Source organism: Python bivittatus, unplaced genomic scaffold, assembly GCF_059951505.1.
Source record: "Python bivittatus isolate LINGU-HERP-01145 unplaced genomic scaffold, Pbiv_v1 ctg000580_np1212, whole genome shotgun sequence".
Classification (NCBI taxonomy): domain Eukaryota; kingdom Metazoa; phylum Chordata; class Lepidosauria; order Squamata; family Pythonidae; genus Python; species Python bivittatus.
Window position 1 is genome coordinate 15671316 of NW_028277087.1, and position 27519 is coordinate 15698834.

General features: G+C 41.7%; 2 protein-coding genes across 5 annotated transcripts in view; one reads left to right on the forward strand and one right to left on the reverse strand.

The window, feature by feature from the left end:
- Window positions 1–12764, forward strand: part of ABHD12B (abhydrolase domain containing 12B) — a 29615-nt gene extending 16851 nt beyond the window's left edge. For 2 of the 3 annotated variants that reach the window (XM_007437297.4, XM_088149655.1), the window contains exons 6-13: window positions 3209–3254; window positions 3329–3458; window positions 3965–4002; window positions 5987–6069; window positions 8144–8226; window positions 9064–9142; window positions 11529–11653; window positions 12524–12764. In XM_007437297.4, coding sequence (XP_007437359.1) covers window positions 3209–3254; window positions 3329–3458; window positions 3965–4002; window positions 5987–6069; window positions 8144–8226; window positions 9064–9142; window positions 11529–11653; window positions 12524–12572 — 633 coding nt within the window. In that variant the 3' untranslated portion in view covers window positions 12573–12764. The remainder of the gene's footprint in view (window positions 1–3208; window positions 3255–3328; window positions 3459–3964; window positions 4003–5986; window positions 6070–8143; window positions 8227–9063; window positions 9143–11528; window positions 11654–12523) is intronic. The other variant, XM_088149654.1, reaches the window with a different exon arrangement.
- Window positions 12643–27519, reverse strand: part of PYGL (glycogen phosphorylase L) — a 38304-nt gene continuing 23427 nt past the window's right edge. For both annotated transcript variants that reach the window (XM_007437295.4, XM_088149653.1), the window contains 7 exons: window positions 26369–26516; window positions 24885–24943; window positions 24379–24520; window positions 22447–22654; window positions 21721–21855; window positions 20481–20547; window positions 12643–13917 (listed from right to left, as the gene is read on the reverse strand). In XM_007437295.4, coding sequence (XP_007437357.1) covers window positions 13717–13917; window positions 20481–20547; window positions 21721–21855; window positions 22447–22654; window positions 24379–24520; window positions 24885–24943; window positions 26369–26516 — 960 coding nt within the window. In that variant the 3' untranslated portion in view covers window positions 12643–13716. The remainder of the gene's footprint in view (window positions 13918–20480; window positions 20548–21720; window positions 21856–22446; window positions 22655–24378; window positions 24521–24884; window positions 24944–26368; window positions 26517–27519) is intronic.

Consider the following 27519-nt stretch of genomic DNA (forward strand, 5'->3'; position numbering starts at 1 on the left):
GTTGTCTGGATTATTTGATTGTTTCAGTCCAGGCTGCCTATGGAGTTGTATGTTTTTAATGTTTTTTAGTGTTTTGTATTTGTATTTGTAAGCCACCCAGAGTCTATGGGAGTGGGCAGCTATAATAAAATTAAAATAATGATAAACTGGAGTTCCCTAGAATTTTTGGTTGTGGCTTGATGTAAATTGTCAGCAATTTCCCAGGTGAAATTGACTACATGTTGAGAGAATTATCCTCTTCATCTTAAGCATCCATGAACAACAATGGGCAGTCAGAAGACAAAATGAAGATTCTTTAGACTGCCTGTTGATGTTCATAGATACTTCTGGGTGGGATCCAGGTTAAAAAAAACCCCAATTTTAAAGAAGGCAGTAGCTAGGGACTAAAACACCTGACATACTGATAAATTCCCACAAAGACACATACCCCCTAACCCAGCACCTGAGAAAACAGCCAGGCCTTCAAAGCCTATTTATAGGACAGCAAGGGTGGGGCAACTGAAATCCATGGGAAATGCTCTTCCAGAAGGCAGGTACTGCAACAGAGAAGGCACGTCATTTGGATCCCATCAGATGACACTGTTTTAAAGATGGAGCCTGGAGGATGCCCTCTGTGCCAGGCAAAAACAATAAGATAAAGGTGGTCCCTCAAATAACTAGGCCTATCTCATGAGGGGCTTCATAATCACAACCTGCACCTTAAATTGCTCTCAGAGGTTTACTAGTAACTAACACAGCTTGTACAGCAAAGGTGTTACATGGACATGTCAAGTTGTGAGCACTTTTGCTGGCCAAACCCTGACATCCATTAAGGAGCACCATTAAGGTAGCTGCCTTTCCTGCTGCCAGATGACTCTTGGTGGGAGGGAAATGAAGGCAGGGGAATCCATCAGTCATTGTCCTGCTTTAAAACAGTAAGGAGACCAGCTTTCTCTAATCTTGTAATTGAGACAGAGTAGGGATCAGCAATCGGAGCAGTGACATTCTACCAGCAATTGGTGGACTTTAATGCCACCATCTGGCTGTGCCTAGAGTTTGAATTCTCCACTTCACTAGATTGTCTAATCAAGTTTATGTTAGCTGCCAAGAATCTTTTTCATTGCAGTGGGGTAGAAACATGTTTAATAAATAAATAATCAAGTCCCAACATCCCCCAGGTTCAGTGAAGAAAAGCAATGGAGAAAGATGGTTTCCTACTGATTTTTCTTGGGTCCTGGAAAACTCTGAGAAGTCATTTTCTCCCTCAGGATGTTGGCTGAAATGGATGGCTGAAACTGATTGCCACACAATTGGACTACTGGAACACACTTTGGAGGTGACCCAGAAGCTGGGTCATCTTGCAGCAGCAAAATTATTTGTAGGACAACCCCACCAATGTATAATTGTACCTTTATTAAAGTCACTCCTTTGGCTGCCAGAAGGTTTCCATATCCAGTTTAAAGTATTGGACATTACCTTCAGAGCCCTAAAGCAGTGTTTCTCAAACTTGGCAACTTTAAAATGTGTGGACTTCAATTCCCAGAATTCTTCAGCCAGCCACACTGGCTAGGGAATTCTGGGAGTTGAAGTCCACACATCTTAAAGTTGCCAAGTTTGAGAAAATTGCCCTAAACAGTACAGCACTAGGATACATCTGGCAATGCCTGCCAGAATTCAAAGTGCCCGTCTGGTCCAGTCATCTAAAGATGGCCTGCTCAAATTTCCCCCTCTTCATGGAGTACATGGGGTGTGGACAAGATGGCACACCGTTTTCTGGAATAACTCCCTATTTGATGGAATACCCTCCCTGCAGGAGTTTGTGCAGACCTAACCTTACTCCAATTCTATAAACAAGTTAAATTTGTGGAGTCCTTGGAGTTCTCTGAGCTTGCTTGTTTTCTTGCAAACATTTTGTTACCTAGCTGGGTAACAAAATGTTTGGAAGAAAACAACCAAGGTCAGAGAACCCCAAGGACTCCACAGTTCAACCCTGAGCTACACATATTCTCTTCTACAAGTTAAATTTGTTTTATTTCAGCCTTTGACCTCATCTAACTGATTACCAGTGTTTATCTTGGGTTTTGATTCAGTTTTCATTATTAATTTTTGTATTATTTGTTCTAATGTTGCACTCTGCCCAGCGTCCTTTTGGACTGAGGTGGATTATAAGTGCTACAAACAAACAAACAAACTATAAGGGCTCTTCATAAGTTCTTAAACTGTGCCGCGTAAAAACTACCCAGATCGGCATGGGGGCAGCTCGCTCCTTCTTCCTCAATGGGTTTCATGCAAATGCATTAAAATGGTCCAGGGTTGTGATGAGGTACTGATCTGGTTACTTCTGGTGAGGGAGATATACTTACAGAAGTCTGGGAGAGGGAGAAATGTGTTCGTAAGTTTCATGCCTAACGTTGGTTTATGTTAGTGACACAAATAAATCTGGATAGCTGGAGTTTTTGGCTGGGCTTATGCAGTACACAAAATTGTAAGCCGTGTTTTTTCTTCTAAATGTCCAGGTGGACAATGTCATAATTCCAGCCCATCCCAGCCCAACCCAACTGCTTTATTTATTTATTTATTTATTTATTTATTTATTTATTGTCAAACTTGTATGCTGCCCATCTCCCCCAACGGGTGACTCTGAGCGGCTCACAATAATAAAAAAGAAAAAACACAAGTCCCTCCAACCATGGATAAAATCTATAAATAATTAAAAAACATATATTAAAAATGCCCTAAAACCTTCTATAATTTTTTGGCCCTAAAAACCTGCAAGATGCTGGGGGGGGGCAAACCCATCACCCCACCAGCCATCTCCACAGGTGCAGGCCCCCCTCCGGCCCCCATTATGTATAGAGGGAAGTAGGAATGACCTTGAGGGACAGGAGGAAGAGCCACTGCCTATGCAACCATCAGATAAAAGGAACAGGAGTCCAGGATAGGGATGTAACCTGAGTAAATGTCTCAGACAAGACCCTCCCTAGTTCACACAAGGATAAAGGGAGGGAGAGGGGAAACACATTCAGACTTGCAAGATTTTGTTACTATAGCTTTACAGTAAAAGTAGCACTGGCTTACATGACACTGGATTCCTAATCTGATCTGCCTTGAAAGGTTGACAGTATATCCTAGTGCCAGCATTTTGTGAACAGTTAACTTTGTTTTGGATCTCTCTTTCTCCCTTTTAGAAAGCGGTTTGTGTTTGAAATTTGTCTAACTTTTAAAACAGGCAATGAGTGATGGTGGCTTCCATGTCTTGGCTGTGGACTACAGAGGTAAGTTTCAATGCAAAATTGATTTCTAGGTGTTCAGTGTATTTTCCTCTAACCCGCCACCTGATTTCTCCCAGGCTATGGAGACTCTACTGGCGAGCCTAGTGAAAAAGGCTTTACAACAGATGTTCTCTGCCTTTACAACTGGGTGAAGGCACGGAGCAGGAATAGCACGGTCATCTTCTGGGGACATTCCCTGGGCACTGGGTAGGTTTGTCATTTTGAGCTCCGGCACAAGAGCAAACATTCCTTTCTACCTGATATCTTGAAAGTTGATGACTATGATTTGAACATTGATGTGCCTGTGTGTGTGCGTGTATGTGTATGTGAGTGCATGTTCTTTATAAACTTATGTTTTTTACGAACCTAAACTAAAGCCACTATAGTATTATCAAAGTAAGGAAGACTTGAAGTAATATATAAGCTTGGGATCAGGATTGCAAAACCTGCTGAACTCTGACTTCAATATTAAAATAAAGTTAACCTTTTTGAACTCTAAAACGCTTACTTTAAATGGCTGAAAAATACTAAGATCACAGATTTCATAAGTTTTCAGTGGGTTTGAGGGGGGCCTCTTTGGCAATCATGAAACGAAGTGTTTAAGGCTGTAGCTCTTCCCTAATTTTTGTGGAAACAAACCCACAGATGGGACTGACTTCAGAATAGATGTGTTAAGGCTTGCTCTTCCCTCACGATTGCCTCTTTCCTTGTAGAATTGCTACCAATACTGCCAGAAAGCTGAAAGAACAAGGTAACTACTGATATGTGTGGAAAAAGTCACATCTCTACGCTGAATTGTGGTGGAAGAGTTTGTCTCTTTTTGTATAGTCTATATAACCTAGAATAGTGTTTTTCAAACTTGACAACTTTAAGATGTGTGGACTTCAACTCCCAGACTTCCCCAGCCAGCATGCTGGCTGGGGAAGTCTGGGAGTTGAAGTCCACACATCTTAAAGTTGCTGAGTTTGGAAAAACACTGGTTTACACAAACATAAACATTGCAATAGCACAATGGAAATACGATAAAAGCCAGTGATAAAAGCAGATGTAGGAGGAAGGAGGAACAAATTAAGTATTAAACATCTGGAACAGTGGCACTGACAGGCTTGGGGTTGCTGGCTGGAGAATTCTGGGAGGTGAAGTCCACACATCTTAAAGTTGCCAAGTTTGAAAAACACTTATCTAGAAATTATCCCCTGCAGTTCATCTGTTATGGCTGAGCTCCCAGAAGGCTACTGAGAATCTGTAAAACATAATGTTCTTTCTTGTGTTAATGCTCACTTTCCAAGTTCCTTGTAGCTTCTTCTGTCTCTCTCAGCAAAGTGAAATTGGTACTATTATGCAGGTTTTTTGTATGGTTTCTCCCTTCCAAATGCATCATGGTAGATCCATGAAGCTCGGACAAGCTCAAACAAGATTTCCTCTGCAAAATAGGCTTGGGAATGAGTTTAGTGCAGGGGAAGGCAACTTGCATCCCAGGGAGACTGATAGCTTTTACTGTGTGCCAAGGACATTCTTTTTTCATTTTTTTTTTTGCCATTATAAGGCAGGAAAAAAAATGAAAATTGCAATATAAGTTTAACACAGGTAACAAATATAATCCAAATACCCGCAAACAGCCAAAAAATCAGAAAATCTAATGCATGATTAGCTTCATCATTTTGCATTGTTTCCCATCTGTGCAAACTGCCCTCCCCAACGCCATAACATGTGGCCCTAAACACCAAAAGACTGCCCAGTTGGGTGTTTGTATGTCTGTGTGCATAGTTGCCCTTGTGGCCCATGCTCCTTTTTGCTATCCACATTATAGTGTGGATCATTTACTTGAGCAGACTGCATGTGCTTAGGGGCCAAGGCTTTGATTATGTGATCAAGGCTGCCATCTTGACTTTTTGACATCCCCTGCAGCCACCCCTGCCTGTGAAGAACAGGGGACAAGCAACAAATATGGAAGCTCCTAATTCTTACCTGTATCACTTATTTCTGCTGATTGAGCATGTGAACACTGTTACAATGCATTTTTCTCACTGCCTCTATCAACGTTGAATGGAAAAAATGGGGAAGAGCGATGCATGTTTTCTATTGCCAAATTGTCTGCAAATTGCTCCTGTATTTCAAGCAAAGGTGTGCAACCTGTTGCCTTTGGGCTCCTTTGGGTGTGGTTTCACAGCTCTTGTAAAAGCTGCCATCAAATTGTAATTTTCAGGGTGACTGAATGGGAAAATCATGACATTCCCTGAGAGTAATTGTAGTAATTGCATTTGATTAATTTCATACAAACATAATCACATTTCATTTCGATTGAGCTCCACCTACTTTTTTATGCCTACCTTTTGGAGCCCACCATCCAAGGTCCACATGCACTTCTGGTTTAGAAAGATTAGAGCAGCTAGAGTTAGAGAGATGGGAGGAATGCAAGCAGCATCCTAATTTTTCAAGAAAAGTGTGGATAAGAATGGAATAGCTTGTAATAAAACTCATCTCTTAATGGGACTGTTTTGAAGTATTAACTGGGCCTTCCCCCTTCCCCCTGCTTCTTTAATCTGATGTTGGAAATTGTGGATTGTATTCAGCCTTGAGGCTTTGATATACTTTGACTCTGCTAGACCAGTGTACCTTGTTTCTCTGGTTCTTGCATTTGTTTCTCAGGATGAGAGTCTTAGTCTCAGAAAACACACTGCCTCTCTTTTGTTTCTCTTCTTGGATTTTTTTCTGATTCTCTATTTTTCCCCCAGAAGGTATCACCGTGGATGCTGTTGTCCTGGAGGCTCCTTATACCAGCATCCGGGATGCAGCTGCCACCATCCCAATCACAAAAGTAAGTCTTAGCACACTTATTTTTAGTTCCACACATACTTCTGGCACTCTTTATGTGACAGCATGCTGAGCTGTTATGAAAACATGGGCTTGGCTCACTTGAGCTCTGGGAACTCCTGGAATTGTATCTACCTAAGGGGGTTAAGCAAGCTGGACCTAATAGTATGTGTTCAAGCAGAAGAGAAGTGGATATCAGAATACAGTTAGAAGAAGAACAGGGAACCTGAGTCCTTCCAGGTGTTGCTGAACAAAAACTCCCACCTGCCCTAGTCTGTATAGCCAATGAGGAATGCTGGGCATTGTAGCTCAGCTACGATCAGAGCGTCACAGTTACGTTTCAAGAATCTTCCTTACTGTATGGAACACCATTAGCAAAGAAAAAAAGGATACCCTGGATAGAAAGAATAATTTATATTTCTTCATTAATATTCTTCTTACTTTTATTATTAAGAACAAAATAGATACTAGGTTTTCAGTATATATGTGGTATCAATGCATCCTTGAGTGAGGGGTGCTGCACCTTGTCCTCAAAAAACCATTGTTCATTATTATCAATCAGTCTCCTACCTTCCCTTTTTTTGGGACAGGTTGTTGAGAAAATGGTGGGGCTGTAGCTGCAGAGAGCCCTGGAGGAAACAAATTAGCTGGATCGGTTTCAGTCAGGTTCCAGACCTGGGTATTGGAAGAGACCACATTGATCACACTTGTAGTTGATACTTGGCAAGACTGTCATGGGGTAATCAGACTATTCTGGTGTTGCTTGATCTGGGTGAGGTCATCCACTGACATGATACTCAACCTTACTTCTTAGTAGTACTTAGTACTTCTTACCTCTTACTCTTTACTTCTCAGGCCGACCAAGTGATGCTGTTGAAGTGCTGGAGGTTGTTAGGGTCTGGTTGGGGAAGAACAGGTTCTCATCAAGATGGAATAGCTCTGGATTCATAAGCCATCTCATTTTGGAGAGATTCCATCTTGAGTTCTGTTTGGGATTGCATTCCCTACACAGACCTAGATCATTTGAGGGTCCTTCTGGACTCACAGCTCCTGCTTGAGCAGGTAGCAGCAGTGGCCAAGAAGCCCTTCACACACTTCTGCCTTGGGTGCCAGTTACAATCTCCCTTGGAATGAGAGGCTTTACTCATGCCTTAATCACCTCTTGATTGGATCATCGCAATGCATTCTGCATGAGGCTGCCATTGAGGAACATTTGGAAGATACAGCAGGTCCAGAATGCAGCAACTCAAGTAGTTATGTGCATGCTATGATATGCCCATATGAGATCTGTGAAAGCAGCACTGGTTACAGGTTGGCTTCCATGTGCAATTGCAACTGCTGGTGGTCACCTTTAAAGCCCTTCGTGATTCAGGACTTAGGTATCTGGGGGACTGCCTTCTCCCACAACCTGCCTGATAAGATTAAGTAAGGCAGGCTCACTCTGGGTCCCATCTCTCAGAGCCTGCCAAGTATAGAGACCTTGGAAGCGTGCTTTTTCAGTTTGGATGCTATCCTTTGGAATACATCACCCTCAGACATCCAAATGGCCCCATCTCTCCTGGCCTTTTTAAAAAATTTTTTTTATCCTGCCTTTATTATTTTTATAAATAACTCAAGGTGGCGAACATACCTAATACTCCTCCCTCCTTCTATTTTCCCCACAACGACAACCCCGTGAGGTGGGTTGGGCTGAGAGAGAGTGACTGGCCGGCTTTCGTGCCTAAGGAGGGACTAGAACTCACAGTCTCCTGCTTTCTAGCCTGGAGCCTTCACCACCAGACCAAACTAGCTCTTTGGAAAGTCCATTAAAACATGGCTATTCTATCAGGCTTCTGATGTGGAATGATGGCTTAATTGCTCCATTCAGCATGTATTTCCAATTTCTTTTTGATATTATGCTTAATTTTGCTTTTTATCTGAACCTGTGAAGATGGGAATTGCATGCTGCTCAGAGTCAGTTTTGATTGGGGTGGCTTATAATCTTTGTAAATAAGCAAATAAATCAAATTGTTTATTATGGCAATTGACAAAGGAGTTTCCATGAATGGAAAATATCTTTTCTTTCTTACTTCAACCAGATCTACCGCAAGTTTCCTGGCTTTGAGTATTTAATTTTGGACACAATGGCCCGAGCTGACATGTACTTTCTTAATGATGAAAAGTAAGTTCAGAGTTATGCAATCCCAAAGCATCTGGAAGATATCAGGTTATGGAATAAGTTACCGTTTACTATTCTGAGAGTTGACTTTGTACTGCAATCAAACGATAGGCTTGATTTGATTCTTTCAGAATGTTAGATCCAGTGGCATCTGCAGGGAGGGACAGTTTGACAAAGATGATGTTAAAATGCAACCCATCCATTTTCTATGTGTGTGGAGATATTGCACACTTGGCCAAAAGGGGGAGAGCTTGTGGTGTGACACCACAACAGAATTTCATCATTCTGACAAAAGCAGCAAGATCCTACACACACTGTTGGATGAATATGGTAGCATCTGAAAGCATGGGTTCCACAATTTGTCTGCTGGCCCTGCTTATTTTCTCTATGTACCACATTTGTGATATTCAGGAGAGGAAGAATACAGGAGAATCAGATAGATTTTGATGAACTGATGGAGGATAGCTTTGATCCAGTGACTTGAAATCCACTGACTTGAAGGGGAAGAATATCCAGGAAAGATGAGAAATCCTGGGAAATGAGATACTGAAGGTAGAACTGCAAACAATTTGTACTAGAAAGAAAAATGAGTGACTTCTAAAAATTTAAACTTTCTTAAATGGCTGGGAAGTGGTTTCCTAAGTTAAGGTCTCTTCCTGCAAAGCTCCATCTTTAGAGTGGGAGAGCTAAGAAGGCTTCATGGGATACTTTGTCATTAATTAATTAATTAATGGTTAGAAATGTAATTCAGCTACTTGGAAGACAATTTTTGATTGAAAAGCTGGATAAAGATATGGCAAAACAGCTAAATTCAGCTAAAACGTTTTTTCTTGTCCACAGTGTCAAAGTGTTATCTAGTCCTATTTTGATCTTACATTCAGAAGATGACCAGATGATACCTGTACAACATGGAAGAAAGGTAACTAAGCAGTAACTGCAGTCAATTACTCTTTTAAAAAGGTCCTCTGTACACATAGAGAGATACTATACCAATTCTTAGAGATCAATTTCCCTATATATATATATCAGCTATACCAGTGGAAAGCCACTGCATATATAAACAGGGTTTTTTCCTGCTAATTATTTATTGAATTTGGAACAACTACTTTTGCAGCATACATCATCAATATAGTTTTATGCTTCCATAGCAGTCTTGGAAAAAATGCTCAGATGACATTAGCAAAATATACCTGTGGTCATTTGTGAGATGTTCAGATGTTCCTAAAAACAGGGAGAGAGAAGAGGAACAGATTCTTTTCCCATTTAGTTCTCAGGATGATTCTTCTCACTGTAGACCAGTGGCTACAAAATTCAGGTCTTCCTTTACTGTGAAGTGACCCTTTAATAACTCCTTTTAAACCATTGTCCTAAATGCTTGACAGCATAGCCATATCCTTTTTTATATACAGTGGTACCTCTAGTTACAAACGCCCCTACTTACAAATTTTTCGAGATACGACCAGCTCCGGCCCCAAAAATTTACCTCGACTTGCGAACTCACCTCAACTTACGAACCGGATCCGCGGCCATTTTCTGCCTGTGCCACGTGGTCCGCAGCCATTTTCCACCCGTGCCACATGATCCGCGGCCATTTTCCGCCCATTTCGGGTGGTCCGCGGCCATTTTTCCGCCCGTTCCACATGGTCCGCAGCCATTTTTCCGCCCATTCCACGTGGTCCGCGGCCGTTTTTCCACCCTGCCGTGTGGTCCGCGGCTGTTTTTCCACCCCTGACGTGTGGTCCGCGGACGCTGGAACAGATTAACGGTAATTACATTGAACCTTATGGGAAAATTTGCCTCGTGTTGCGACCAATTCGAGTTGCAACCAGAATCACGGAACGGATTAAATTCGTAACTCGAGGTTCCACTGTATATATAATTTTTATTAAAACTTTAAAAAAGACTAATACAAACTAATATATGGAAAAGAAGAGAAAAAGAAAGAAAAGCGAAAGAAAAAAGCGAAAGAAAAAAAATTAAAACTAGAAAAGAAAGAAAAAAAGATACAAAGCAGTGGCTTCCAATATTCTTCACAGCAATTATAAGTACAATGATATTTTAACCTTTCTTTTTAAAGTTACACCCTAATACTCTTCTTTCTATAATCTATCCTGTCTAATCATCAAAACCATAAATTGCAAGTTCATTTTTTTCATTTTGATGCAAAAAGCCCATAAGAGGTTTCCAGTCACCAATAAATGGAGTGTCTTTTCTCTAATCAAAGTAGTTTATCCATCTCAGCAAGATCTGTTAATTTCACCAACCGTTCTTCCATCGTGTGTGGTGTCAAATCTTTCCATCTCTAACAGCATAACCGTATCCTAAACAAACAGAGCAACCCATCTTTTATTTGAAGAGATAATCCAGCTTCCACTGGGAAGGACCTATGTAGGTGTGCATTATATGTAATTTTAAGACACCATAGATTAGCCAGGGATAAGCAGCAGGATTTCAACAGTAGAAATGAGGCCATGGCCTCTGAACATTCAGACGCTGTTGCTCCATAAGCCTTTCAGGGAACTTCCTAGAGAAGTAGTGAAGTGAACAACTTCACTTAGGAAGTTGTTATTCAGATTAGGGGACGTTCTGAGCCAGTTAAACTGGATGGCAGATTGGTTAGTTAAAGTGTTGAACTAAGTCTATATAGAGCCTAGATTTCTAGAAGATTTTGGCAAGTCACTGTCTCTCAAAACTACCTCACTAAGTAGGACTAGGCCACAATTTCAGGCAGCAGGACTTCCATCCCCCCACAAAAGGTCACCTTTTCAGAGCCCCACCTAGAATTAAGATTTTGTAAGATTTCTGCCATTTTGATTTAAAATAAATACTTTTGCTAACCCACAGGCTAGAGTAAGGGTCTTGGGTTGCATGACCAACTTGGTCATAAAGCTCTTGCAAGGACAAAATTTGAAGAAAGGAGGAAAAAGCTTGTGAACCCTTCTCTCAGTTCCATGGAACAAAGGTGGATAAAGTGGTTTTAAATATGACCATTTTCTTTGTAGGCACCAGCAGTAATTTCAGTAGTTACTTCTGTTCTCCTTTGAATGATGCCATGTAGTTGTCACTGGTGGTTTGAGGGAGTAGAGTTGTTATCCTGGGGGCCTACAGAGCCTACTAAGCCATTATAACTAGTAGCTCCCAGGCAACATGGCCAAGGGTAAGAAAAGCTGGGAATTGTAGTTTAGTAATAGGTAAAGCCCAATCATATTTAATTCCATTCTTGAGGCAAAAAAAAAAAAATCAGTTTGCACCAGTACTTAAAGTCCTCTTGGTGATTCATGCTCACTCTTTTTCTACACACACAGCTCTTTGAGATCTCATACAGTGCCTCTGAGAAGAAAGACAACATCAAGTTTCTTTCCTTCCCACCTTCCATGGGTTTAGGGCACGACTACATCTCCTCTCATCCTCAGCTCGCTTCCATTCTAAAGTAAGCACACTGAGCCAAGTTTATGCTGTTGTAAGACTTCTGTTAAAAGAGTTTTCCCTGTTGATGCTTCAATGGCTTGAGATAGGCAGAGAATACAGTCCAACCCAATGCATTACAAGTTTGACTGGATTTATATTAAGCCACTATTTGCTTAACATGGTTTACTGAATAATCCCAAAGGATAGTATTCATGGAACATATTAAGTGAAACCAAAGCAACCACATTATGGTTTCATATGTTGTATAAACTAGGCCACAGTAGAGAAAATCCATTTTAACTGGCAAAATCTAGATTTCTTCTTACTTGATTAAGAGTAGCTTAATCAAGTAAGCAAGCTAGTGCATCTGAGGAGATTTCAATAGACAGCTCATTTTGGTGTGGAGTTCCAGCAATAGTGGCTGAAAAATTATCATGCAATACTTCTGTTCCATATATGCCCAAACTGACCAGTTGTTATTGCTACATGTTGTACTGCTATGTTGGCTGAAGTTGTGGAAGGTGAACCTAATAAGAAAGTTCAGATGACCACCATTGAGTGGTCAGTGGGCTATATATTGTTCCAGCCCTAGTTTAAAATATTATAATCAGATATATTATCATTGTTTTGATGGTTTCTAATTGCTTAATATTTCATTCTGAACTTTTAGCTGCTTTGAGTTCCTATGGGTAGAAGGGCAGGATATTATGTTAAAAAGGCAGATATGTGCATAAAGCTGTTGCTGCCAGAGTTTGTAGGTATTTTCACAATTCTTCTACATAAAATATCCTACCCAACCTTGGCCAAGTGAACCAGACAATTTGAGCAGGAGGTTGATTTTATATGGCACCAAACCCAAGGACATAAATCCTTTCTGTATATTCCGTAACAGAGATTTCCTCAAGAGCATCAAGTGGGATCAGCAATCAAGTGGCCATTGACATTGATAGCAGCCTCAAGGAGACATGAGTTCTTAGACTGATTTGCCATGGATATTAAAGCAGTGAACAGTTAGAAGATAAAAAAGTGGATTTCAGTTTATTTTATCATGTGAATTTCCAGGTGTACACCACAGAACAACATTATTGGGCAAAAATACAGTTTTCGAGCCTTGCAAAAATTGCTTCTTTTTTTATAAATGCATTTCATCTTGGTTACCGAAAGCCCTACTTCAGCAGAACATCCTCTTCCTCTCAGCGTATCTTCCTACTCACAGCTATGTTGCCAGTATGAATCAATTTATACTATACCGTATAGTGCAACTCCCTCAAAGGTTTAGTGCTGTAATCAACACCTGGTGAAAAGCACAAGGTGTTCTTCAAAATATTTCAAATGACTATCCTTGGTAAGTAGGAACAGACTTTTATGCTCACCTCTTGAAGGAAGACCATGTGGTCCAGATTCTATACCACTATACAAATTCTGTTTTAACATCTCTCTCTCTCAAAATGTACTATTCTTTCTGCTAAGAGTTCATTTTATGAGTATACACCTTGCACAACACTTTTCATTTTCTTTAAAAGATTCAGTCTCACTAATGGCATTCTTTATAACATCTACTTATACAACAGTAAAAAAGTGCCCTTTGAAGAAACCAGAGGCCTCTGAGTCAATTTATAGCTATGCCACCCGAGTCAAGCCCCAGCATCCTGGATAATGGTTGGGCAGGGAAACCAAAAGTTGTTAGGGTGGCCTCCCTCAAGCTGGTGCTCTCTAGTTGTGTTGGGACTAAGATCTAGCATGGCCAATGGCCACATTGACTAGCATAAGAGAGATATGGTCCAGCACACTTAGAAGCCATCAGATAAAATAGGACATATTTGAGCAATTATTTTTGGGGAACAACAATTCCCAGGGATCCAAAGGAAGGGAAGGGGGAGAATTGTGATGCTCAAGCCCATTTAAATCTGTGTGATGTATATAATTCATAAGATATCCCAACTGCCCTCAGTGCTTGTAAGCAAAAGAGAAAAGAAGAAGCCATTTTATTACCATTACTTGCTAAACAAATCTCTGCATGCTTTTCCCAATGTACAGTACTGTGCATTATCCATGCAGAGAGAAACCTTGCAGGACTTCTCAGATTCACACACGCAATTTTTCAGCTGAGTCATTGGCCAGCATCTCATCAGCAACATCACGAGGTACATTGGGTGGTGGGATCTTGAGGTCAGAAGGTTCCACGTTCCAGATATCACGGGCATATTCTTTGATGGTCCTGTCACTGGAAAACTTCCCAGAGGCTGCAATGTTCCTGATTACCATTTTGGTCCACTCCTTGGAGTTCTGTAAGAAAGAACTGATTTGAACCTGGCCTTTGAACGACAAAGGACCAAATTCAGGATTACACTGAACATGATGCAGTCCTGTATGACACATCATAATTCACCTCAAGTTCCTTACAAACAAATTTACATGTTAGATCAGGAGTAGGCAAATAATAGCCTGCATGTAACCCCACCCCATTTTTGCAGTCTTCCAAGTATGCATGAAAATATGCCCAAATTATCAATTTTGGGTAGAAAAAGAAGGTAAAATTGGTTCATTAAGCTTCTCCAAGGCTCAGTGACATCCATTTTGCATTACCAAAAAATAACAGGTAACACATTTTTAACTTCCTCTGATAGCACCACATCATTGGCCATATCCCCTGCATTCTGCAGCAAGGACAAGGAAGAAATTGTCCACTCCTTTTCTTGCTTGTAAATGCTCTGAGGAAGAGAATACAGAAGAAAAAGTAAAGAATGGATGAAGGAATGGATGCATAACACAGTGGCCTTCCCCAGCCTGATGGGCAATTACAGGAGTCATTCTAACAAACCTAAAGAAAACCAGGCTGGAAGAAGTTAATTCAGTATATTAGAAGAGCTTGACCAATAGAGGAGTAGAATATATTGTAAGGCTTCAAGCCACTAAAAACTGCCCAGAGTAGTTTCAACAAGATGGGTGGTAACAAATTTGATAAAATAAAATAAAATAAAAATAAAAAAAGATCTCAAAAGGAAAGAGCATAGGATAAGCAGCTGTCCCTGTCTGAGACAGAGGAGCAGAAAAGGGTGGGAGCTGTGAAAATCCACAACTGGACCGCATGTTGGCAGGGGGAAGCTGATGGGACAGGACCTTGTTAGGAAGCTCTTCAGTCTTATATAAACATCATGTTGTTATTTTAGCTTTTTAGGTTGTAGTTAACTATTTTATGAATTATTTCAAACTTTTGGTATAAGTAATATTTTGTTGGAGATTTCCGGTTTTAGTTTTTCATTTTGCTACTTGTCGAGCTGATTGGATTGGATCGGAGCAGGGGGGAAAGAAAGAAGAAACAGTGTGCACAGACCTGCCAACATCCAAACCTCCCAGACATCTGAAAACAGTAGCAAATAAGAAGCTGTCTCCTATATTTAATTTAAGCCCCATGTACTTGTCAATCCAATGCGATTCCCTGGAGTGGGATTTACAAGAAGAGACAAAGTCAGCAGTCGTAGAACTTCTTTCTACATTGAGGGAGAAATCTAATTTACAATAAACCTCTCTGCGACTGTTTCTGTTCAGCAGCAGCATGAAAGGTCCTTAAGGATTGACCTGACCTCTCCCAGCCTGCCACTTGATAAAATGTTGCAATAGTTAGTTAAAGATCATAAAAATCTGGAAAGACAGGCCTTTCCATCTACTAGACTAAGGTGTGTCCCTAACCTGTGCTCCTCTCTCTCTCAGTTTCTCAACTGTGTGCCTCAACAAGTACAGGTAGTCCTCAGCTTACGACTGTTCGTTCAATTAACTTTTCAAAATTACAATAGTGCTGAAAAAAAATGGACTCACGCCTCATGCCTGAAGTTATAGCTGTTGCAGTGCCTCTGGTCACATAATTAACATTCGGGTGCTTGGCACCCTGCCTGTGCTTACAACTCCCCCCCACCTATCCCCCCTGGATCTATGCCCTTTTGGCCACCCTGCACAGTGGCACTTGGCAGCAGCGCTGGGGCTGGGGCTGAAGTAGAGGCCCGGGGCCTTCAGCAGCCTCAGCCAGCTGCCACTGCCCCCAGGCCTCTATTTCAGTCCCAGTGCCACCGCTGCCACTAAGAAATGCCGCCTCAAGCCCCACACCACAGCCAGCCATCCCACCACCATTGGGCAAAGCCCCAGTTGCCCCTGCCACCCTGCCTGCCACAGGCTCTGCTGCGCCCAGCTGACCCTCCCGCTGCTGATGAGGCATGCCCGGCCTGACCCTACTGCATGCCAGGCAGCTGCTGGCCCTGCCAGGCCATTCTCCAAGCCGCTCGCACCATTCCTTCTCCAAATCACACACCCCATGCTCAGGATCCTTCAGAAACCTTCTAGTCTTCCCCAGGTCTTGTGAGAACGGGCACGCTACTTGGAAAGGGAATGGGGCATGCAATTTGGAGAATGAGGTCTTCTGAAGCACTGCAAGAAAAGGGCTCCTGCCAGATCAGATGGGGTGTGATCCGTTCCCTTAAATGCTGTCATCTAGTGGGACCTAGGAAGCATGCCTTCTCTGTTGCTCCCCCTGCTCTGTGGCATGCCCTTCCCCAAACACCCCTATGCTCTTTGCCTTCTGGAAGGCTTTGAAGAGCTTGCTCTTCCCACAACCACTGTGGTAGAATGAGGCTGGAGCCCAGTAAGGTGTTCTGCTGATGAGTAAGAGACTGTTGCCCTGGGGTACCATGAGTTTTTATCGCGGTTGTTCTTTACTGGCTTTTTGTTTTGTGAGCCACCCAGGGTTATGGTCCATAATGTGGGTGGCTATTTAAGTCATATAAATAAATTTGGCCCCTTTTATACAACAATTTTGCCTAGAGCGCTAACCTGAAAGTCGTCATTTTCCTAGCATCTTAGTATTAAGAACAGCTGGAAATTCATTTTCAGAATCAGTCTCTACAGTCTTTTATTTTTTGGGGGTGCCTTCAAATCATTTTTGATTCCTGGTGACTGCCTGGACTAGGCAGTTTTCTTAGCAAGGTTTGCCTTGGCTTTCATCTTCCTAGGGCTGAGAGGGGTCACCCAGCTGGCTTCATGGCTAAGACAGGACTAGAACTCATGGTCTCCTGGTTTCTAGCCTTGTGCCTGAACCACTACACCAAACTGGCTCTCCTACAATCAATATGCAGTTAGATTTAGGGCTTGTCCATGTTAAATGGACATAACAATTAAAGGAGACAACACCTGAGCTGCTCTTCACAGATTGTCTTTATAACAGTTGAAGGTGGGCCTGGGAAATGTATCTTAGAAACCTTATACCAAACTTGGTATAAGGCCAAGAATTTGGTTAGGAAATCTGAACTACATTCAAAGGTCTAGCTTTGTATTCCATCCAGGATCTTCTACTGCTGGAAAAGCAGTACAAGTACCTCCTACAAATTAAGAATATTCTGGCAACAATTAATAGCTGCATCTAAACCTAGGAAACCAGCCTGATTTTGGTACTTGTTAGCTTCTCATTCAATTCTCATTGCCCTATCCCCTACCAGCAACGCTGAGAGATTTGTTTTACAACATTCTATGCACAAGATGGTTTGCCTGGGGTTTAATATCAACCTGCTTTCTACTTGGGCCTCTGCCACAAGTTATGAAATAATATGCCTTATTAAATAATCTAACCATGGTAAAGCCCCAGGCAGTCATTTCATCATTGCTGAAGTCCTATGTAGTAACTTGGAATAGTGGACACTTACATTAGGTTCCCTGTTTATTTACATTGACCATACTTTAGTATTGCACAAATACCAAAGGATGGGAGTTTAGCTATTATAGTCCACATTTACAAAAAGAACAACTGAAATTTGCCTGCCAATATTGGCTCATCAGCCTTTTAAGCATAATAAATAAGCTGTATGTCAAATATTTACATAATAAACTGTCTGATTGGGTCAATTCAGTTCAGAGTCTATTTTGGCAGGCTTTAGAAGTGGACATTCTATTTTTAACCATACCCTTATGCCGCAACACCTGGCTGAAAAATATTCATCCAAGCCAGGCTCTGCATTATACACCATATTCATTGACTTCAGGTCTGCATTGGATCTCATTTCCAGAACAAGCAATGGCATAAACTCATAAACGTTAATATACTAGACAGCTACTTCTGCTAATGTATAAATTTTATGGGAACTCCAGAAAAAAGGTTTGCTGTAGCATGCAAGGCTACTATTCTAAAGACATTCTGACTCAGACTAAGACAGGAATGTATTTTGGCTCTCCTGGTCTTTAATTTGCACATCAAACCTCTTGTGGTCAAAGTAATTTAGAGCATTAGTCCCCTCCCAACTAGCTGATAGGCACATTGCAACATTATATGCAGATGATGTTGTGCAAATATTACCTGGACTAAAATGAGCTTTCAGTGCCCTAGTTCAATATAACTTTTTAAGAACGATATATTAAGAGGGCCCATACGTACCTAAAGTAGTCCTAAGCAGGGAAGTAGGGTTGACTAAAGGAGGAATGGGTGCATGGATTTGTATTATGACCAACTGGTTAACATTATTATTGTTTTCAGAAGATCTGTGCTCTTAGCTCATTGCAGACAGTTATAAGTCAACATGGAAAAGAACATCTCTGAAAAAATGGCAACGCTGTGGGTTTTCAAGAGAGACCGTTCTGATGATGGACTATGACTGAATACTTACTGCCCTTAAGCAACATGCTAGAGATTTGGAATTCCAACTGGATCAATCTGCCCTAGCCAGGAACATATTCCTGAGTAGTCATGCCCCTTTTGTTAGGTTAGCAAGATACTTAAATCACATAACTGTCCCTAAACTTTGGAGAGCGCAAACATTAGCATGTGTCAATGTCCTTCCAAAAACTGTTTTGAGGGCACATGCAAAACCACCCCTTATGAGCTAAGATTGTGCCCTTGTGGAGGAGGAACTATCAAACCCATAGCTTGTGTCCTGTTATATTGCACCTTCTAGAAGAACATAAGGGCTCATTTTATAATTCCCTATCTAATGAAGTACCCAAACAATTGATTTCTTTTATGTACAGTTATTTTTATCAGATCAGTATGCTTTGGTTTCCTTGAATGTGGCTAAATATTGTACTACTGTTTATAAAACTAGACAGACTCTGATCACCTTAATGACTTAGCTATGATTTAATGCTATCTTATTTTATTTTAAGTAAAAGCTGCTTAATTATTTTAGTTATTTGTTTACTTGTAGAATCCTGGTCACCAATTACAGAGTAACAGAATATGAGTTATGGAAAGGCTTAAATAACCACTCACTGATCACTGTAGTGAATAAAATTAGCCACCTCCAGTCAACTTAATGGGCAACAATGTGTATTCTTTTCAAGCCACCAATGCTAAGCAGATGTATGTGTGAGGCATACAAAAAAGTCAAAGTCTGACTAGCTTGGCATGATACACAAATCACCTTTAGTCCAGCTTTTGTGTGAATCCATCCAATTTGGTTAGTCCAGTACAGGTAGTCCTTGACTTACAGACACAATTGGGGCTGGAATTTCTGTCACTAAGCAATGTGGTCGTAAAGTAAGGCATCACATGACCACATTGCTTAGCAACAGCAATCCCAACACTCCCCATTGTTGTTAAGTGAAGTCATTAGCCAAGGACCCACCCCAACCCCAATCCAAGCCATTCTGGGCTTGGTCCCTCCCAGCCCCAAGCCTTGTTAAGGTAAGGGATTGCCTCCAACTACACCCACCCACCTATCTCCCCCCATCTCTGCCCTTTTGGCTACCCTGCACCCTGCCTCATGGGGCAGCAAGCAGCCCCAGAACCACGCAGCTCAGGGGCTTCAGGCAGCTCTGTGGCTGCAAAAAGCCCCTGAGCCACAGTGCAGTGTGAAGCCGCAGCCACTCCAGCCTGCCCCAGCAAGTGCCAGCAAGCAAGCGTTTGTCCAGCTGCCTTCTCTTCCAGTTCCTCACACTGACCTTTCACCTTTTGCACCCAGCTGCTGCATCCGAAGCAGAAGTACCTCACTGCCTTTTCTACCTCCTTTTCAGGCACACTTTTCCAGTGAACGTTTCCTACATGTGGCTCCCTGAGCCTTCAGAAAACTGCACTGTCTTTCTGAAGGCTTTCCGGAGGCTGTGCTGTCTTTCTGAAGGCTTTCTGGAGACAGCACAACTTTTTCCAAAGGCAGTGCAGCTTTCTAAAAACAGCACAACTTTCTGAAGGCTCAGGGAGTCATGTGTAGGCAATGTTCGCCAGAGAAGCTGGGGTGAAGGCCAGCTGGGGTGGCAGAGTACAGGGCGACAGGAGTCTCGGAGTGCAGGGTGGTGAGGGCGACTGTGGCTGGGACTGGGTGGCTGCAGCTTCCCAGGGCATGGCAAGCAGCCCCAGAGCCGCATGGTTCTGGGGCTGCTTGCCGCCCTGCAAGACAGGGTGCAGGGTGGCCAAAAGGGCAGAGATGGGGGGCAAGATAGGTGGGTGGGGGGAAGTGCAGATGGGCTGCCAAGTGCCCAAATTTTGATCATGTGACTGCAGGGGCACTGCAATGGCCATAACTTCGGGGACCAGTCATAAGTCCATTTTTTCAGCACCATTGTAACTTCAAGTGGTCACTGAACAAATGAGTGTAAGTTGAGGACTACCTGTATATCATGCAAACCCAGAAAATTGGGTCAAGTAAACATAGTTAAATTAACTATGGTATGTGTGTTGTATGAATTCATTGTAGGTAAGATAGTTAATCTGTGTGGTTGAGGACACACAAGACAGAACACTGGAGATTTGCAATTTGATTATTCTTTCAGATGCTTATACAATAAACACTGTAAAAATTTTGGATTTGGACTCAAACTAGTTAGTCACAAATCATCAGTTTACAAGTCCTACCTTAGAAAGTTCCCCATACCCAGCTTACCATGTAGAGTTGACTGACACTGTCTTGGCACTTGACATAAGCTTCATAGTCTGCAAATACTTTAAACCTGTCCAAAAGGAAGAAACCAAAAAGTGTGAAATGCTTTCTACTCTGAAGACAAACTGCGATTGCTCTTCCACTGCTTAGTGGAAGATTGCTAGACTACTGCTTAGTCTTGGAGTCCTCAACCTACTGCTCCTAGATGTCTGTAAACACCTCTCTTGACATTTCTGAGACTCCTTGTCCCAATGGATTTTTACATGTATTATATATTATTCTAATTAACTAAATTACAATAAAGAGATGGTAAATGAGTATGCTGTTATTCAAAGTGCCAGCCCCCCATATCATCTTCTTCCAAGAACACCTTTGAGCTCCAAAAACAGCCTTGAAATGAAAACAGGTAATTACTGGAACACATTAATGCATCTGGAAATCTGCTTACCTGCCCAGAAAAAAAGACAAAGGAAACCTGATTTTGTAGGAGGTAGGGATGTGCAAAATCTACTATTCCAGGAACACGTTCTGGATGAAACAGGCCTATCTGATGTCAGACCATCTCTGGAGCCCCACAAACCAACTTTTGTTCAGAGGATTAACTTCTGGGAAATTGCCAGGTTATGCATAGAACTGTTAGGTCAGGATGGTTCAGAGTAAAAACAAATATTCCCGAAGTGTCCAGAACAAAATTTTTTAATATATTGTAAGAAGCATCCACGAGGGCAAAAAAGAATGGTGGGGAACAACCACACCAGTTTCTTTCTGATAACTGGGTACTCTGTGATAACAAACCATCCCTGTATCATCTAATTTGTGAGCACACCCAAAATATTTTCCCAAAATTTGAAATGAGTCCACTGGCCCATAAAGGCATTTAATTCTAATGTAGTCCAAAATCTTATCCAAGAATAGAGGATACTGAAGAAATCCTTTGAGAAATCTCTACTTGGATGGGGAATAACACATATTCCTTAACAATTGGTGATCCCAAACATTAAAAACTCTGATTGTGCCTGCATATATTACCACTCAACTCCATTCTGAGTGTTATTGTTCACTCACACTAGTATATTTCAGAATGATTTAAGGGAAGAACTTCATGCTGGATTTAAGTTTCTTGGGTGCTTTTAAATGACATGGACCAAAGAAAGCTGATCTTACTTGGACTCACATGCCTATCTGACAAATGACAAGTGGACAAATGGCCATTTCAAAAAATCGGTAAGCTGTCTTCACTCACCGGTCATGGTGAAACAACATGTTGATCACATCTTTGAACAGGTCAGGTTGTTTTGGTGAAAAGAAACCGCTCTTGATCTGATCAATAGCTTGCTTCAGTTCAGGCAGCTTGTCATAATATTCCTGAGCATGGTACCTGGTGGAAGAGGGGGGAGCATCCTTATTAGATGAGTAACAGGTGCAACAGAACTTCATATCCCTCTTGAGAGCAGACCAGGAAAGGTGCCCGGAAAGAGAGAGGGGAGATGAGATGCAGAAGGGCAACATCGGAAAGAATCAAGGCCTATTCTGGGGGGTGGAGGCACTGAATCCAAACAATGGTTTATTATTTGAAGTGCTCAGATGCAGTAATGCTTTTCATTCAAAGCAATTGATCCATTAAAATATAACCCCAATATCTATTTCAGCATTTTGGCTTGACTCCATTCGTTCCCCTTTTTAATGGGCCATCACCTACAACGAACCAAAAAAAAAACCCCAATTCAAGAGAACCTTCTGCCTGCAGGCCTAGGTGTCTTAAAAAGGCAGCAAATAGAGCCCCATACATTTTTCACCCCAATAATATAAATTCATAGCACTCATAGTGCCAAACTGTGAGCTCACACATCATTATTCTACTCTGTGTTTTCTTCCTCCATTCAAGTTTTGGAAGCAAAGTTCACTCAAGACAATTGAGGATTATTCCAACACCCACTTGTGCAACAGTTCAGCTGCTAACCAGTCTCACCCTCTCTGGTCCAATTCCACCACATCTTGCACTCTCATGCCAAAGATGAAAAGGTTCTCTTCTCCAGCTTCTTCTGCCATTTCTACGTTGGCGCCATCCATAGTCCCAATGGTCAGAGCCCCGTTGAGCATGAATTTCATATTGCCAGTGCCTGAGGCTTCAGTGCCAGCTGTGGAAATCTGCTCTGATAAATCTGTAGCTGGGATCACTGCCAAGAAGATATTATCTTAGTATCTGGGCACTCCTTTTTCCTTCATTTGCATTTTAATCTTCCTAATTCTAAGGCTTGGAGATAGGCAGCAAATTCACACTCACAAATGCTCCCCAGAAGAATAAATCACGCACTGACAGAAGCAGAATTTGCAATGAAAGGTTACAATATGAAGCGCTCAAGATAACCAGCCAGCATGATCTTGTCCAGGCACAACAGGTGAATCACTTTCCAAGCCGCAGATTGAGGACTTAAATTTTGATGGGGATGGATGATAAGATTTAAATTTAAAAGAGAAGCTTGAAGAGTTAAGGTTCAGATGCATCCAGGAATCAAGCAACAACTAATGATTAGAGAAGGAGTATATCTAGCTGGTTCTTTTGACTGGCCATGTAGCAAGGCTGGTTTCATGTTGCTGATTTGTGCATTTTTTGAACTAGGCCCACCAAAAAGTCAAAATACCTTGTGGTGGGTGCCAGGTTACTTGTGCTAGAGCTGACAAGGATGATAATAACAAAACCTGCCAATTAGTTTGGAAAAGTGCCAAGAAAGCAGATGTTTCTGTTCATAGGGGGGTTGGAAAGAATCTTTCATCAGAATATGATCCAGCATCTTGAAAAATCTTACATTTCTATGCCAGTTTTAATATCTTGGTGGGCATGTATACTTATATCACCCTTAAAATCTCATTTATGGGGCCTAATTAGGGTGCAGCAAAAATATGAGACACTTTAATCCCCTTTTTATAAAATAGTAAAAAAATAAGACAAATTGCTATTATTTATGATTGTGAAATACAAGTAAAAATGATGTACAACGCTCATCTATCTGGGATAGAACACTGCAGAGAATACCAGAGTATTTTATTCTCCTTCTGCTGACTGATGCAATCTAGCAGTTCCTAGAAGCAAATCTCCTGAACTACAAATGATTTAAGGTGTTCTGGGAATGATCTGGTCCTGAAACAAGACTACTATGTCTGGAAAGCCATATCTGGGAACATCTTGAACCCCTTCTAGGTGGGGCTTTATTTCCAAAAACCTGCTCCCATGAATGGTGTGGTCTGGAGGAGGTTCAGCGTAGGGAGTTAGGAAATATTTGTTGTGGTTGTTAAGTACATGTTCTGGATGTATAACATCCCAGGAGTCATTCAAATTCCAAACCCATGTATCTAGCACCCTTCATCGGCTAGATACCACAGCAGCACCCAACTTAATCCTTTGTTCAAGGACTTCAAAGGGTTCCACTGAACATTCCATTCTGTTCTCTCCACTCATCACTCAGTACTCTGGGTTCATTAAATGTACTCTCCCCCACACTGCAATTCTGAAAAACCTTGGAACTTTTCAGAGTGCTGATGACTTTTCTGTGTAGATGGCACTGTGCTGAGAAGCACTTCAGATTCAGTTCCAAAAAGGTATTTTGGAGTTTACAGGGGCATGAAAGTAGCGCCTCTCCACCACTCTTTAAAGCAGCTGCATTTATTCCTAGGATTGCATGGCAACTGGGAAGGGCAGCCACGCATTCCTAGGAAAAGATGAAGTCGCCTGAAAAAGCTGCAGATGGGTGCTGTGTTCATGCTCTGAGGCCCCTTTTGGAATCAAATCTGAAATGCTGCTCAGCCTTACTCATTAATTTCTGAGACACAGCATGACTATTAGTGATCATGAACTCTCTTTCCTACATTTCCCAACCTGGTACCTCAAGATGGATTGTATTACCTTTTTCAGCCAGTGAGACTCTGTAATTCTCCAAAAAGATGACCTTCAGCTTGCTTCCAACCCCAGGATCATTGTTTACTACATGGCCCACAGAAGTGATCAGCTTTATTATCATTTTAGCCATATGATACCCAGGAGCAGCCTGAAAGGAGGAAAGCAATTCAGCAGGAAGGAGGTGAGATTATAACAATCATGACTACCAATTCTACTCCCAAACTGAAGAAAGCTGAAGAAAATCAAAATAAGCAAGCAAGCATGGATCTCCTGCCTAGCATTCAAGAAACTGCCATGTCTTCCCCAACCTGCTATGCTTCAGATGAATTGGGACTAGAACTCCCAGAATCAATCAGTTAATTACTTAATGCTACATACTTGAGTCATTAAAAGAAATGGATTGGTAATGGGTTCTGGACAGAGAGACAGAAAATGGCATTCCTCGCATTATTGGGATTTGCTTTGCAGAACACCCAGAAAGATGAATCTTGGGGCTCAAACTCGTCACTCACTTTGCCTCCAATTATGACAGTCCTGGGCACAAATGGCTTCATTGGGTCTCGTTTAATGCCTGCAAGGAGAAAGAAAGGAGACCATAAGCTCGACTTCTAACCAGAAATAAAGTAGTTGAACTTGCCTCTTCCAGCTCTCTTTGCTTCCCTGGAGCTGCTTCTCCTTCTTTCTTTGAGGCCCATCGTGTCAGCCCAGCCCTTTCTTGAATGACTGCAGCTGGATTTTGCTTCCTTTGCCCTTTTTGCCAAGAGCTCCCCAACTTTGGGGGCCTGATGGACACTTCTGGAATTCTCAGAGAATGTTATGGACACTTTCTCCAAGTGGTTATCATAGTGGGCATGGTCAAACCACAAAACATCCATTTAGCAGAAGGCAAACTGGCCTGGATGCGCCCCACATTCTTCTAGCTTCTCTGCCACCTCAGGTTAACTTTGTCCTTTTTCTAATTGAGAAGAATATTGCCAAATAAAGTGCACAGTTGTAATCACCCACAGTTTTTATTTTCTGTGAAGGCTTTGAGATCTATGTGGGAACAGTGAGCCCAAGGCTGACACTTTGGTCTATATGGGATATGCAACATTCCCATTTATTGCTAATTAAAGAATTTTAATACATTAAATAAAATTAGGGCATGAAAGTTGGCATTTGCCAAGGGAAGTACTGCCAGGGAAATCTGTGTCCCAAAGTTCCCCACTGGGGACTCAGGAAGTAGCACTTCTCCCTGTCCACAGAGGAATCTTGTAGGCATTTAATCCTATCTTAATGATCTCAGGCATTTTCAGGGGTCAGATCCTGAACATAGTGGGACACTGTGTTAAAGGAATCAGGAAAAAAGACAAAACAATGTGTAGCAGAAGGAATCATGAACATGGTGCATTACTGTGCGATCCATGCTTGCACTGTGAGCTTGTACACTGCTATATTACTTATGTCCTCAATGAACAACAATTGTGAACTGTTACATGACTGTACTAGAAATGGGATACCATGTGCTGCCTAGAATTACTGGCAATTAACAATCTCTACAGATTGGAAGTGAGGAGGATCTGGGATGGAATGGAATGTAGTTCTGGAGTTTTTCACCTACATCAGGCAGCTGACGAGAATTACTGGTTTTAAAAAAAGGGTTCAAAGAAGTAAAGGCAAAGAAGTAAAGGTAAGCCACCACGCAGGTAGGACTTGGAAGTAAGCCAGGGAAGAAGTATCTTTTCTTACTACCCCCACAAACAGGATAGTCCCCATTTTACTTTTATAGACTGTACAGCATGATAGAGCTTAAAACAAGCATCCAAAAATATACTATAACTCCCATTCATTGGTAGAGTTTTTGTTTCATATTATACCCTAATTCTTTAAAAAAAATTAAGTATTTTTGTTTCCTCTTTGATTCCATTTTAAAGCAGTGCTGTTGTATTTATGCAAGCAGGAAAGCCATAAGAATGTTCAGGGCTTGGTCTGCTGTGCCAGGCTCAGTTTTACTCACGGTTGTACATGGTGATCACATGTAGGCAATTCATGAGCTGTCTTTTGTATTCATGAATTCTCTTGACCTGCACGTCAAACATGGACGCTGGGTTGATCTTCACTTTATATTCCTGCTCCAGGTACTGGGCAAATTTGACTTTGTTTTCCTGTGAGGGGAGATGGAGGTATGACCACTCTTTTGGTAGGACATCTTTAGGACCACATGAAAAGAAGACAGAACCAGACCATTTGCTCTGAGTGTTCCTTCCAATTCTATTTGCAAAGACTGACTAGACTGACAGTGGAACAAGTTTTTCTACTGTCCCTGAAAGAAGCCTGATACTTAGGGCTCATCTACACAGCCTCCTTGCATCAGCAAAAATATGACATTTACTTTTAGCTGAGGACATGTCCTTGGAAACACTACTTCCATCTTGTAACCAGTCCACCACTGAGGCAAGATGAAGCCAGTCCAAGGCGTTGCAGCTTGAGCATAATGTTTTCCACAGGAAAATGGAGGAAAACCTCCTATATGAACATTCTAGGTTGTGTGCAGGAATCATATTTGGAGTTTGGTGACCTGCTGGCCTTCATCTGGTCCACTACAGGCTGCTGCCTCCCATCTAGCCATTGAACTCTGAGCCCTCACGGCCACTTGTACTTTAGCTGTGGAGAAAGCAGAATCTTGCCCAGCAATTATTTTCTTGTTTGTGTGTACGTGTGTGGATACAGCTTGTCCAAGGGAATATTGACTTTGCAGAAGACCATGAGTCTTCCTTGAGGTTTATATTCCCTGTGGTAAGCAGAAAGCAAGAAATATGGCAGGTTACTCAACACCACCTCTTAAATGGCCCTTATCAGTTCACACCAAAGCTTTCCTGAAAGTCTTATTATATTGCAGTCTTCCCAAACCTGATGCTCTCCAGATTTCCTAGCAAGCAACAATCAACTTGCATCTATCTTCTAATTCCCCCTCTATACAGACAGGGCAAACAGTAATTTCCCAGAGACCTGGGTTCAAGTACCGACTTAAGCACAGAGTTACCTACATCATCTTGAACCAATTATCTGTTTCAGCCTAACCTGATGGTAAAACAAATAGATGATGAGCTACATTTGTCACTTGAATATTCTTGTATTTGCCAGATACAAACAAAATGCAATGAAGGA